Genomic DNA, 14,124 nt, shown 5'->3' with positions numbered 1-14,124 from the left:
TAGAAGAGACATGCTTCACCATAGTTATGGAAGGAAATAGATTTTAGGAGATATTTTTGGAAAGTATTCAGCATTCACAGAAATTAAGGGAACAGATCATTAGCTATAGTAAAAACTGGGAATCTAAGCTTGATTCTTCTAGATACCTCTGATGTTCAGTGACTTTCAAACAAGTAAACAAACAAAAACCCCAAAACTAACAACAAAAGTACACTGGGCTGGACTTAGAGTTGTTGTGAAAGAGGGATGTAGCAGAGAGAAAAGCAAAATGCTCAAAAAGCGTGTGTTGCTCAGCATCCTACATGAAAACAGTCATCCATTTTTGGGCCAACTCAGGAGTGTGAAAGTATCATTCTGCAAAATGAATGCAATTTTTTTGTAGCTCTTCTCCATTTCACTGAAAACTCTGTTAGCAAAATTAAGCTTTTGTGGGAGGGAAATAAGCTGGAAAGTAAAATGAAGACATCCGGTTTAATATTTTTTCTGTGTTGAATACCAACATTTTACTAGTTTTCTGGAGCAAATCTTTGGCTTTTGCATAAAACATGCTACCAGGGAGCCTCTAAATCTTGTCACAAGCTAAATTAATTGTATGAGGATGAAACTCCAGCGTCACAGAGTTCAGATAGAAAGCATTTACTAGTAAGTTTGGTCTGCTTAGCTCTTACTACCCAGCAGAAACTACCTGCTGTATAAACATAGTGGGTTTTGTTCTATGAATGTTAAATACAGGGAAGCCATATAAAGCAGTCACTTTACAATTAGTCCTGGTGTTATTCCCATTTTAATTGTACTACTGTGAAACTTGTTATTTCCAGACTCTCCTATCATCAGCGAATAATAGATATTGTTCCTGCAAGTTTTTCTGTCCTCAGTCCTGCTAATCCAGTGTGCATTTACAAATATGGAGATGAAAGTAATAGTAAGTATTAAAGTTACTGAGGGATCAAGTTGAAGAAAATAGTGTTTCAGAGCGAGGGAGCACACTAGTTTGCAATATTGGTTGTCTTCATAAAGAGGAATACAGCTGACATAAATATGCTTGATTTTCATATGGGTAGATGTGCTTCATGTGAACAATTAATACATCCTAAGCCTGGATCTGTGTAATATAATCCTCTTTGTTACTTTATGAAGAAAAGAAAATCCAGATATATGAAGTTACTCTTGCTGAGGTGGTCGTGGTGTTGTGCAGCATTGTTTGCCAGAAGTCTAAAATTGGAAAATTCATCTATTTCCCCTGTTTGGGCACAATACTATGCCAAAGTCAGCATATGAAGTGATAATGTGAGTTTATTTTTTGAACTTCATGAAACAGTAGGAGATTTTGCCAGTAAACTCAGTTTAATGAAGCATACAGAGGCAGCAGATAATGTAAAAATTAAGTTAGATAGATACTTTATTATTCATTTTATTACTCAGTGTTAAGACAATCCTAAGCCTAAAAGTGCCATCCTCAAAGATACAAGGATGGGGAAAAAAAAAAAAGGAAGTATTGTACTTTAGGAAATAGTTGGAGGCTGAAGTAGAGCTTTAGACAGTTTAGACAGGAGAGTGATTGCCTGACCTCAGCTCTAAAGGTTTTACTAGAAGTTTTGAATTTGACATGAAGACCAGTAAACATGTTGAGCAGTTTTATGGAATAGTGATGTGGACAGTGATAGAAACAGCTGGTTTTAGGTGTAGCTGGAAACTGTACTGGTTTCTCTGAGAAGCAAACTGATGTTAAAAATACTTGCCGTCTACATATTTTTGACCTCTTTGCTTTTGTTTAGGGTCTCTTCCTGGATATACTGTCGCACTCTGTTTAACAATCGCAATTAAAAACAAGGCCAGTAATGATGAGATCTTCAACATTTTAAAAGATGTGCCTAATCCAAACCAGGATGATGATGATGGTAAGATATATGCTCTAGGCTTTGGCAGGCTGTAATTTCTTTTGTGGATAGACTGATGTGCCATCCTTGGAGCTGCGGGTGTGGTGGTTAACAGAACTGTGTGCTTTTGCTTCTAATAGCTGGTTTCAGTTCATCGGTAAATTGAAATAATACACTATTGTTAGGGCTTTTTGTAAACATCTTACATGCAGGGCAGGCCTGTTTTTCATAACAGAGGTAACTTGTTGCTTGAGGTCTGTGTTCTTGTGATTATTGACAGAGGTCACGTGAAAGAATTTCGCATTTCCTTTGCCTTCAGCAGCAGGGTGCAGTTCATGCTGTTATCCTCACCCCTGAGATTCGTTGCGTGTGCCCTGTCCCAGAGCTTCCCTCTGCTCAGTGCAGGCCTACAGCAGATAAGATGCCGGCCTGCTGGCCACAGTCTTCATGGATACAGACTCACGATGGAACTCCACACATGTTCTTTCTAGCTCTGCAGCCACAGACAGCATTGGTTCCTAAGGCCTGTGTGTTTAGGGAGTGAGAAGGAGCGTGAGACAGAGAATTAAGAACTTATCTTTACAGCAGGGATGGCTTCAATATTTCTGGAATATTTGCAAGTGCTTTGTCATGCAGGCAGAGAGCAGCAACCATCTGTGGTATTTTGTTTGTGGTTTGTGGGGGGTTTTGTTTGTGCTGTGTTTTGTTTCATCCCCTGGGGTCCACTGTCGTGTTTCCTGATTTGCTCTTGGCATCACCCACTAATGAGTGGTCTCCCCCCTGCCTGTCTGCAGCTGCAGGTAGCTGCAGCTTTGGAGGGGGGACTTAGCACCATTTACCCCTAGTACCCATATTTGCTCTGCACACTTGCTGAACCCTTCTCCCATGTCAGAAATATCCAACATCTGTATCCTCATCATCCTTACCTTCCTCTCTCCTCATCTGCTCTCCCTTCATTATGGTCGGCCAGGCCTTCAGCTTGATGAACTCTGCAGTTTCCTTTGCTGTCCTTTCACGGCTGCTGTTCTTCAGTGCTGTTACATGTGGTTACAGCGTCTTCATTGACCTGGAATTCTTTCTGCACGTTTTCTCCATGACAAAATGGGAGCCTCGAGATCTGCGTGTTTTGGAAAGTCTTTACTAGCTCTTTACTAGCTCTTTTCTCAGCCTTGCAAAAACCTGTTGATGGAAATGTTTTTTTGTGAAATGAGTTAAAACCTTATGTTGTCTCTACATTATAAGTAGCTTACATGCTTGAGGTACTTACGGTTTCAACTTTAAATAACTTGCAGATGAAGGATTTACCTTCAACCCACTGAAAATAGAAGTCTTTGTTCAGACTCTGCTCCATCTAGCTGCAAAGTCTTTCAGCCACTCCTTCAGTGCCCTGGCAAAGTAAGTGTAATATGTGCACTATTTTGGGGCTTACAGGAAGCTTTAATTCCGACAGTGAACATGCATGATAAAAGCACTGGACTGCAAGCCTCAGCAATGTTTTAGGTGCTCCACAGTGCAATATGATTAGGCCAATTAGTGACACTACTTACAGAAAAAATGGTAGTGTAAATCCTAGGTTACATATGTTAATGGAACTACCAGGAATGTGCAGTACAGCCATGTGATATAACTCAGATGAGACAGATTTGGAATATTACTCTATTTTAGAATTAGTTATTTGCTGATTATGATGGGGAACAAGGGTTTCTCCTTACATTTGAATGACTGGGTAGATCCCACTACAGTATCTTCTACTATGAATATGACTCCAGAACAGTTACGTCTGTATAAAAAAAAAAATGAAGGAGGAAGAAAGCATGAAACTTCAAAATAGTCTTCTGTAAACTACTTCTGTCTACGAAAGTACAGTAGAATCCATTCTAAAATACTTTAGAGTGAGTCCCTTAAAGATACACTTTAACTTCGAAAGAAGTTACTGCACCTTTTTTAGCAAACTGAGATAAAATGACTAGTTTTTAATCCTGTGGACTTTGGAGTTACTCTTAAGTGGTCTTGATACATGAAAGGTAGTCACGTGCGTCTCGGTGAGTTATTTTTCTGTCTGTCCTTAAAGATATATAAAGCTGTTATGAAAACGTGCACCTGGGAGCTTTCTAGAGGCAATGTTGATAAGAAGCTGTAGGTAGAAACCTGCAGTGGGTAGTGCAAGAGGTAAGGTGATCTGAATACACAGAGCCATGGTATTTTCACTGCTGCACACCAGCAATGGAAGCCAAAGAGCCTCTTAATGCTTTATAGTTATACTACAATAAGCTGGGTTGTGAATGCTGTGTAGCAGTCAGTGTAACTCTGCAGAAACGGAGGCTTCTAGCAGCATTTCCTTCAAAAAGAGGCAGATTGGATAAATGTCTAAAGTTAGGGAAACATGTAAAGTGGAAGGTCTGAGGCTCAAAAGGCAGCAAATTTTGTTCCAGCTATGTGTAGTTAAGCACACAAAGCATGAAAGTGCTTCCTGCTTTTAAGAATATAAGAAATGTAGCCTAGCCACAGGGAGTAGGTTGACCACTAAGATTGAAGTTGCTTTTAGGAGCTGTCATGTCTTTGTAGCCTGTTTTGGATCAGGATGGTTATATTTTCCAGGGAATATTTGTTCAAGAATTGCTATAGATAGTCACAAAATTCTTTTGGCCAATCTAAACCACTTGCCTTGTATCTGCTGCTCTTCTGACCTGATCCCAACCCTTCCACTGACTACTTATATCTATTAAAGGTTTCATGAAGTGTTCAAAACGCTTGCTGAAAGTGATGAGGGGAAACTCCATGTTCTGAGGGTTGTATATGAGGTTTGGAAGAATCATCCACAGGTAAGAGGTTGCAATGTCAAGTATCTTTGTGAGTTTCAACTTACAGAGATCATAATTAATAAAAAAATATTACAGTTTGCTTTACATCCTTTAAAAGTGGCTTGTCTATTGGCATCTGATTTGAAGGAAAGTTCAGATTATATTTATCGTTGTTTACATTTTAGTGCCTATAATGAAGCCTGGACATAAAGTATATACCATCAATGAGGCCTTCCTCAGAGCTTGTTGTGGGAGGGCAAAGGCTGTTGTTCTGACTCAGACTCATAGTATGCTGCTTGTTGTACAAGAGAATAACTTTTGCTAAAATCATGTTTCTGTTCAAAATTGGCTAACAGTATAGATGTGTAAATTGAAATATAATTTAGATTTCCTATCAGAAGCAGGCCACATTCTTAGAAATGTGGAAACCTGGGGTTTTTTAGGGATATTTTTTTTTCATTTACCAGTGAAAGCCATGCAGTTATTCCACAAAGCTCATGGGGGAGTCACTGCTGTGTGTGGGCAGAGTCAGTGGAGCTGCAGCCAGTGGCTGTTCAGAACACATCAGTCTGACAGTGCCATGACCGTGTTCATTCTTGAGCCAGAGGAAATAACACCCTAAAAGAGCTATGGAAAATGCTTCATTTGTTTAAGCTGTTCCGTTTCTTCACAGCAGTTGTTTTCTCCCTCAGCCATAATTTTTCTTATAAATAGAAATCCATAAGGAGCTCAAGCCAAATTTACCTGCATTCATTATTTCACATATTCCTTACTGGTGTGTTTGTGTTGCACTTCATTGTGTACTGTACCTCGCAGCTGCATAGACCAGACTTCCAGAAGCGATGCCACTGGGAACAAAGGGTAATCCTTGGATCTGCTACTGGAGCTGTGGCCCATTCCCTAGGGGAAAAACTGAGCACCTAGAAGATACCTATGCGAGATGTCATGTCCCTTCTAAAGCACAATAAAAACATTAAAAAGCAGGATTTTTTTTTTTTTAATATGTTAAACTTTCCACCCAAATTACTGACCTTGAAAATGTGACGATGGCAGTCCTACCTACCTTTTACTGCCATTTAACTGGATCAGAAGAAATTACATTACTGCAATCTAATATCCGTATCCTCTTCCTCTTCTTTTCTTTGTATTGCAACATGACCAAACTGAGATGGAGTCTTCAAACCCAGACTAAACAGTCACGTTAGATTTTTAGGAATAGATCAAAATCGCTTTAAAAAAAATATCAAGTGCAAAAGTTATGAAGGTCTGCTGTGCTATTTGATCATGGAACTTAAATTTTCCTCTCTTGCGTTTATTGCAGTTCAATCTTCTGGTCAAGCAGGTTATTTTCCTCAGCCCACAACCGCCCTGGCACACAGAAGAAACGGTGCCTGGACAGCAGGACACTTGTCCAGAGTCTGTTTTCACGCTGCTCGCCCTACTCCCATGTCTGGCGCAGTCTGATTTGCTTCAAACTATTTGCAATATTTGCAAGACATACACTGCTAATGAGTGATCTGTGCTGCAGATAGTGATTTAGCCTTAGGCATCAGTATTCTCTGGACCTGTAAGCAAGGTTGTGGTGCTGACTTCGTAAAGAGAAACATCAACGTTGAGATGAAGCGTTTTCTTTAAATCCCAGCTCTGTGTTTCTTGGAAGATCAGTCTTAAGTAATGAGAAATTCTTCATGGCAATACAGAGAGACAAATAGAGCATAGGATGCTATCCTGGGACTTTCAAGTTGAGTGCTGAGTCTTCCGTATGATTCATTCAGTTATTTCAGTTTTCTTTCCTTAAAAGGAGCTTTGTTACGCTTCCTTATTTGCCAATGAGTGGTTTTAAGGATAAATACAGTGCAGACTGTGGTTCTTAGATACCGTGGCATTCAAGCACGTGAGTAAGTAAGATAAACCTTTTTTTCTGAACAGCTTGCAACTGCTTTAGTCAGTAACTCCTCTCTGCGGTTGCCTCCTCGATTGCTTGAAACCGCCACCCGAACCATGGCAGCGCCTGTGCCACTGGCTACGCAGCACTGCCCCGATCCTGAGATGAACAGGTCCTGCAGAGAAGAACCTGTTTGAAGAGTGTTGCAGTTCAGGGAGAGCAGGCCAACAGTAACTCCTTCATTATGGTGATCTGACAGGTGTGCGTGCTCTGGTTTGAGAACTTCGGTGTCAGATGCTGGGACTTGTGTCTCTAAGGCTTTCCTTCCACCTATGATGCTTTTATTTTTTGCTTTTGTATGGAAGTATGTACCTTAACAGAGACTTTCACAAGAAGTAGAAAAGGTTGTTAAACAAGATCAGAATGCTTTATGTACTTGATATACATCTCTTAATTTGAGCAGCTTTAGGCTAGACTACACAGCTTCCTTAAAGCATTTGAAATTACCCAGTAATATCACTAACGTAGAGCTGCATCAAACCATCTCTGTTTTTATCTGAGGCTGGTGTACTTTACACAGATTGTGTGTGTAATGTCTTTCACAAAATACAGATGATTGCTGTGCTTGTGGACAAGATGATTCGGACACAAATTGTTGACTGTGCTGCAGTAGCAAACTGGATCTTCTCTTCAGAGCTTGCACATGATTTTACTAGGTAACAAGAATTTGTCTTGGGTTGCTATTTGTCTCTGAATTACTATTTTAAGTGGCCAGTACACAGTTTAGTCTGTGAAAACTGGGTAGTGAAAGAAAAAGGTGTAATTAAGCATTCCCTCCTTCTACAAAATATGTACTTCAGCATTTTTCTTTCTGAGTTGGGCTATGAATGTTTATGTGACAGTACAGGAATGTTGTTACCATGTCATTTTGCCAGTAGTCTCTAAGCCTGCCAAAGCAGAACAGCACTGCACCTATTTCTAGACAAAGTCTGTTGCTGTGTGGTTTATAGCTGCTAGCTTAGTGTGGTCCTGATCTTTGGTTTAGGTATGTAACTTGTACCACCACCGATACATTTCTTATGGAGAGCGTTTGGTCTGAGAAGTCAATTTGATATTGGTAGTCTTGCAGTAAGTGTATTAGACAGAATGCTAGTTTGGAAATGTACTGCAAAATGTAGGAAAGAAATTATTGTTTACCTTTCTTACATTACAGGTATGCTTTCCTATATGCTGAGTGTTTGCTCACTCTAGTAGATGTCTCAGATGATACTAAGTTTTTTCAATTCCCCCAGATGCATTTTTATTTAAAAAACTACATTAGTTTTCTATCTTGGAGTAGCGTGTAACGTAGTGTTTTGAGCTTTGTGTCTTCCCTAGGTTTTATATCTGGGAGATCTTACATTCCACAATTCGTAAGATGAATAAGCATGTTCTGAAGATTCACAAAGAACTGGAGGAGACTAAGGCGAGATTGGCCCGGCAGCACAAAAGAGTGAGTAATTTGGTTTTAATTATTTTAAGCTAAGCAATACAAACCTATATGCTGTCCGACTGATACATGTCTGGTTTGGGGAAGGACTGAATAAGTATTTTATCAGGAAGCATGTCTGCAGACATGGTTATCTGCACCAATAAGACATCAAAAACTAGATGCATGTTCTCAGTCTACTTTTCTAGTGGTAGTATAACGTAAGAATTCAGTAAAATCTTCAAAGGAATTTATGTGTATTTGCTCTGTTCAAGTTCACTCTCACAATTTTCTCTTCCAATATGAGCATGTCTTCCACTTGCTTTCTAATATGGATTCCAATTACCTTATTAGATAACAATAAGAAGAGTTAAAAATTATTTATAGTAAGTTCTGTTAAAGAGTACTCTTGTGGCTTCCATGCAGAAGTGCACAGAAACAGCTATTTGCTATTGAAAAGTTGGCTGTTACTGTTCTTCTGATGGATGCTGCTGGATTCTGACACTGGCATGTGCCACCTCCTTCTTCCAGCTTATTTATCTGAATAACTTGGCATGATCTGGGTTACCATTGTATACAACCAGCTGATGAGCCACTGTTGTGTTCTGTTGTCCCAAGTGAAAGAATGTCTTCTGCAGCAGATGCAAATGACAGGGCCCAGGGAAGCTTCACTTAATGCAGTACTTAGTCATGGTAGAATTAAGTCACTTTATAAACATGTTGAGAGTTGCAGAGAGCAAGTTTCCAGAAGTTTCTCTTGAGAGAAACCACAGTTTGCCAGTGTTGGTTTATCCCAGCCCCTTCATCTTGTTTCCTTCACTTCCATCAAAAGCCATCATAGTTGCTTGCATCATCAATCTGCATTGATCAGCAGCTGATAAATGCCTGTGATTATTGACGACCTAGGTGCAGTCATTGATTGTACTGTGAGGCAAAGAGCTTCTCTGGCATCTTTAAACGAATACATCAGTGTTTTCGTTTCTGTACTTGTCTCTTGCTGCAGCTCTTTATTACTGAGCACTTTAAATATGAGTATTTTGCCAGAAAGAAACGCTTCTGTGCAGCAGTGAGTAGTTCTGCAGGCTGTTGCTCTGCTGTGTGGCCATTCCTTTTAGAGTAAGTAAGCTGTCAAGTTTTGGTATCTCCAGCATGAAGCAGATGGCCTTACTATGGAATGAGTCCAAGGCTTACATGCTTTCTCTTAGGTCATTTTAGTCCTTTAGTGTTCTGAGTTCAGGAGACCTCTGTAGATGGAGGAAAAAGCAAGTTTCTTTAGAGAGAATAAAATCCTATAGAGGATTGCTCTGGTAAACTGGTTTTATTTTTTACGCTGATTCACAGCTTTATTTGCTATGCAGTAGGTGAGTTAACACGTGGCCCTGTATTTGTCACAAGTTGCACATAGTCCTTTTACAAATATTTGAAGTTTTGAGCTTTTAGTGGCTATTTTTGCATAGAAACAATCCTATGAGACTGAAGCAATATCTGTATTCGAATGCACCACAATCCACCAGAATCTGCCTTTCTTCCTGTATCCCTTGTAGTCTCCTGTAAGACTTTGTTACCCAGGCTCCCAAGTCTGGTACTTAAGCGTGTTTTGTGTTTTCTGTTGTTGTGTTGGTTTGGTTTTGAGGCAATGAGAACATGCCATGTTACTGGGTAGTGGTTTGGTTTCCATGCTGACTCTAGTCTGACAGCATCTCTTTTAGTCGTGAATACAGGGAGTCCCCAGTTTAACACTACGGGTACAGTCTCTGGGCTTCTTTTGTGCCAACCAGACGGATTCATCAAGAGTTCTTGCACCAAGTGCTGTATTTTTTTGAGCCCTGCGATTTCAGAACTGTTTATTGAATTAATTACCTGCCCTGCTGCAGCAGACACAGTTTTATAAATCTACAGTGAATTTTTTTTTAAAGCTGTTCGTTATCTGGTAATGATAGTGTCAGGAGGGGTATTACTTTTTACTGTGTTTTTGCTAAATGAAGAACTAGGAAATCATTAAGCTTGCTCTGGTTTCTCTGAAATATTGATTTTTATTTTTTTTTCCTGGGGCTTTCCCATATTGGCATTTTCTTTCCAAATTTATTTCCTTAATTATATTCAGAGTAAATGTCCTTCAAAATACAGTACTTCAGTTGCTGATCTCCAGTTGCTCTGAAGACCTTTTCACATGTGGAGCCGGAGGGCACTGACAATATCCACAGGTAGCCAGGTTTATAGTTACTCTTGTGGTGTTGTCACTTACAGCGAGACAGCGATGATGATGACGATGACGATGACCGCAGCAGCGATCGGGAAGATGGACCACTGGAAGAGCAGATAGAGCGCTTGCAGGAAAAAGTGGAGTCAGCCCAGAGCGAGCAAAAGAATCTCTTCCTCGTTATATTCCAGGTATGACGGTCAAAGTATCTTCTCACTTCCAGGTTTTAAAGTTACTGGAGTTGTAAGATTTCAGTGTCACTTGTGTCACAGGCATCTTCTTGGAATAAGAATGTGAAAGGGGTTGATGGGTTTACTGTGGGATAGAGTCAGTTCCTATCATCCCCCTGCGAAAGCAGGATCTGTTCCGTTTTAAGTGCTCAGGAACGGGGGAGTTCTGCTTGCATACAGTTCCTTGAACAACCAGAAGCTAACTGCATTTTATTTGCTTACTAAATTCAGTGTTTCCCAAGCAAGTAATTTTTCTCACATTGCTGTTCAAAGCTTCTGTCCCTCAGATCCTCTTACCTGAGCTTTGGATCCTGCTTGTGTTCCATGAGACTGAAATAAGTGTATTTTTTTTCCTCTGCTGCAGCGTTTCATTATGTTGTTAACTGAACACTTAGTGCGCTGCGAGACTGGTGGAATTGATGTATTTACACCTTGGTACAAGAGCTGCATAGAGAGGTTGCAGCAGATCTTCCTGCAGGTAAGTGTCATTTCTGGGTTTGGAAGGCGGGGGCGGGTACGTGCTGGATAGACGAGCGTTGTGGCTGGAGAAGCGGGCCGTGCCTGCGAGCAGCGGTAGGTGGCAGCAGAAGTCTTCTCTGGAGGCCTCGGTGGGGCCAGCCCACACCTCGTGGATTCTGGCCACGTCTCTGCCCCTGACTGGTGGAGTGACTGGTCCTTGGTTAATCCCCACACTGCGCTCATGCTGCAAAAAGATACTGAGATGTGATTATGAGTGTCACTGAGCTCAACCTAAATGTGTGTTTATAGCAAGGGCAAAGTTGTGAGCGAATCAGAGTACTAAAATGGATGTCATATTTAAATAAGTGGATTAAAGTATTGCAGAACTCCTTTAAATAAGATGCGTAAATATTTATTAAAAATAATTTTGAATTCTTGGCTCTGTATTAAATCAGATAAGAAGCACAGGTGGCTGGATGAAAGTGGTAGTAATAGAAAATTATGCCTGTGCAAGCGGAAGATATGTTGAAGAATGGGAGTGGTGGTGTAATCCTCCCCTGGGCTGAACCCTGCCCTGCTAGTAGGTGGGACTTCAGAGGAAAGCAAACACGATCCTCTGAGGATATCTCTGCAGTTGTGTGGTATCCTGCACACAGTTCAGGGTCCAGGAGCGAAGGGCTGCAGAGAGCACAGTGCTTTTCAAGACAGGATTTCAGCACGGGTTTTCTCTTTGCAGTCAGCAGTGGCCCTGCGTTATGCTTTTCTTATCACTTTGTTGTGGAAATCAGCTGTGCTTAACAGTTTTGATGAAAACAGTTCACCTGTGATTCTCATGTCTTGACTTCTCTGCCTGTTCTTACATAAAGATAAAAGAAAACAATAAAGTTTTGTGTTTTATTTTTGTTTTTTTACCTGACAGCATCACCAGATAATCCAGCAGTACATGGTGACCCTAGAGAACCTCCTGTTTACAGCTGAACTGGACCACCACATACTGGCTGTGTTTCAGCAGTTCTGCGCTCTGCAGGCCTGAGGATTATTCACGGACAGAGTCTTGCCTGCAGGACTTTAATGTTTTTTGGTTTTTGTTTTGTTTTAACAGAAAAACTTGACATGGGGATGGAAGAAGTTTTTAACTAAAACTGGCTTTCATGCGTTCCTATACAAAACAATACAGTACTTTAACCAAGGGCAAACTCTGTAAGCATAAGCTTTACAAGATAAAACTGATAGGGGATAGACATAAAGTATGATTTCTTCTCATTGTCTTTTGATTTGGTTTGACTCTTGACTTCATTAGAGTATTTTGGTTTCTCCCCTGTTGTTTATATAAAAATAAAAATAATGGAAAAAAAGCAACAACAACAAAAACAACAACAAAACAAACAATATAATTTGGTACCTCTGCCTGACCTTTAAATCAAAGGAACTGCAGAAGCGAGAAACAGTTCATGATGTTTTGTGAGTGAAAGGGGATGCACCTTCTCAGTGAGCAGCATTGTAACTTCTCTAGTATGGCATAGGAAGAGTGTCTTAACTTTGGGCATGTGAAACACCTGAGTTAAGCTTTCAAAGTAGTATAGAGCATATGGAATCTTCTTTTGTTATCAAGCCAGCTAAATTTTCACAGTTTGAAAGAACATGGTTGTAATACAATTGAAATATGTTTTTTGATGTATTGTCTAGTGTCTCATTCCAGTAGCTATAAACAATCGGTAGATGAACTTCGCAGACAACTTGTGAAAAGCGCAATCCTTTCTGCAGCGTGGTCTTCAACGCCTGCTGGCAGCAGCCCGCACTGCTGAACACAGACAGGACACGAGAGCTGGAGAGGAGCAAACTTGCAGCTTCCCTGCTGCAAAGCTCACCTGGGTGCTGGGCACTCCAGCCCCAGATGCCAGGGGAAAGGCCAGGGCTGGGTTCAGGTCGTTCCTTTATTTGAGCCTGTAACTATTAAAGCTGGGCTGCCATGCTTGCGCTGGGCTGGGCCTGCAGGCCTGCAGCAATAGCAGGAATCCTTCTGGTAGTGGCGGTGGATGAACCAAGTGCCCTCACCTCATCTGGCTTTGCAGTGGCTGTATCTGCTGCCCTCCTCTTCAAAACGTGACAACAGCGTGTCCCTCCCATGTCTTCAGAAGCCATTTTAATGCTAAATTAAGTGATAACTCACAGGAGACAGACTGGGAAAACGCAACCTGAAAATAGAGTAGCCTTAGTTTTGAGTTATGCAAGTAACATTACATACATAAACGCCAAAGCAGAATGGTCTGTGTTACAGTGAGCAGTAATGAATGGCAGAGACAGTGAGCAGTGTGTTGCCAAGCTGTTTATGGTCTTCTCATTTTGCAGATGAATGTTTAAAGAATTTAATGCCCAGTGCTATTCAGTTTAAGCTTAGAAAGTGATGAGCTTTGGGTAATTTTGTTCCTGTACAAGTTATTTTTTCAAGTATTATGCCTAGTAATGCATTTCATCTGTATGTTGACCAATTGACCTCTTGATCAAGCAAGGAGGGTAAAAAATGGAACTTTCTACTTTGAGTGTTGACCTAAGTTTGTGTGTGGCCTATAGCAACCCAATATATCCTCATAGACTTAGATCTGTTAATTCTGCTTTCTCTGCTTACCCTTTCTGATTTGACTGATCCCTCCATTCTTTCAGGGTATACTGTTAATTGTTGTAAATTTGCTTAACGCAAGGGTTTTGTCAGTCATGCACAGATTTATGCTTCAAATCTTTCTCTTTTGATGTTCTTGAGTAATCAAATAGTTGTGTTTTTTTAAATAAACATTTAATACTGTAGAGGTTTTAATTGGGGTTTAATAGTTTTTCACTGGCTTGGATCAATATCAGGGTTCTGATATTAACTAATGTTGGGAATCTGACTTTAAATGTGACTTCTGTAAAACTGATAATGCAGTTAAAACTTGCAAACCTGTAACTTCTTCTGAGCCTTGACAAATACGAGTGCTGGGGATCAAGCTGAAAATGCCTGAGCATAATCCTATGATTTAAAACCAAATAGCAATGTCTTTCAAAATTGATTTGAGTTCCAGGGTGAGCATGGGCTTTGATTAAGTTTCTTAACCTTCCCCTCTTTGTGGGTCCAGTGATGCACATCTAGTGTGGTGGGGAAACTGGTTGGATCTGTAGGAAAGAGAACGAGACGTGTAGTGATACCAGCATCTAACTAGAGAAACTTGG

At 40.5% G+C, this 14,124-nt stretch overlaps 1 protein-coding gene across 4 annotated transcripts in view; it reads left to right on the top strand.

The window, feature by feature from the left end:
- The window catches only part of NCBP1 (nuclear cap binding protein subunit 1), a 31,283-nt gene extending 17,561 nt beyond the window's left edge, over nucleotides 1-13,722 (top strand). For 3 of the 4 annotated variants that reach the window (XM_080363073.1, XM_080363074.1, XM_080363075.1), the window contains 9 exons: nucleotides 819-922; nucleotides 1,776-1,898; nucleotides 3,170-3,272; nucleotides 4,606-4,699; nucleotides 7,176-7,279; nucleotides 7,941-8,055; nucleotides 10,279-10,422; nucleotides 10,826-10,939; nucleotides 11,840-13,722. In XM_080363073.1, the coding sequence (XP_080219199.1) occupies nucleotides 819-922; nucleotides 1,776-1,898; nucleotides 3,170-3,272; nucleotides 4,606-4,699; nucleotides 7,176-7,279; nucleotides 7,941-8,055; nucleotides 10,279-10,422; nucleotides 10,826-10,939; nucleotides 11,840-11,953 (1,015 nt within the window). In that variant the 3' untranslated portion in view covers nucleotides 11,954-13,722. Of the gene's footprint in view, nucleotides 1-818; nucleotides 923-1,775; nucleotides 1,899-3,169; nucleotides 3,273-4,605; nucleotides 4,700-6,607; nucleotides 6,823-7,175; nucleotides 7,280-7,940; nucleotides 8,056-10,278; nucleotides 10,423-10,825; nucleotides 10,940-11,839 lie in introns of those variants that run through there. The other variant, XR_013923549.1, reaches the window with a different exon arrangement.
- The last annotated feature ends 402 nt before the right edge of the window (nucleotides 13,723-14,124 follow it).

Source organism: Nesoenas mayeri (genome assembly GCF_963082525.1).
Source record: "Nesoenas mayeri genome assembly, chromosome: Z".
Lineage (NCBI taxonomy): Eukaryota > Metazoa > Chordata > Aves > Columbiformes > Columbidae > Nesoenas > Nesoenas mayeri.
The sequence above is the reverse complement of the archived record's forward strand: the minus strand, read 5'-3'. Positions and strand labels throughout refer to the sequence as shown.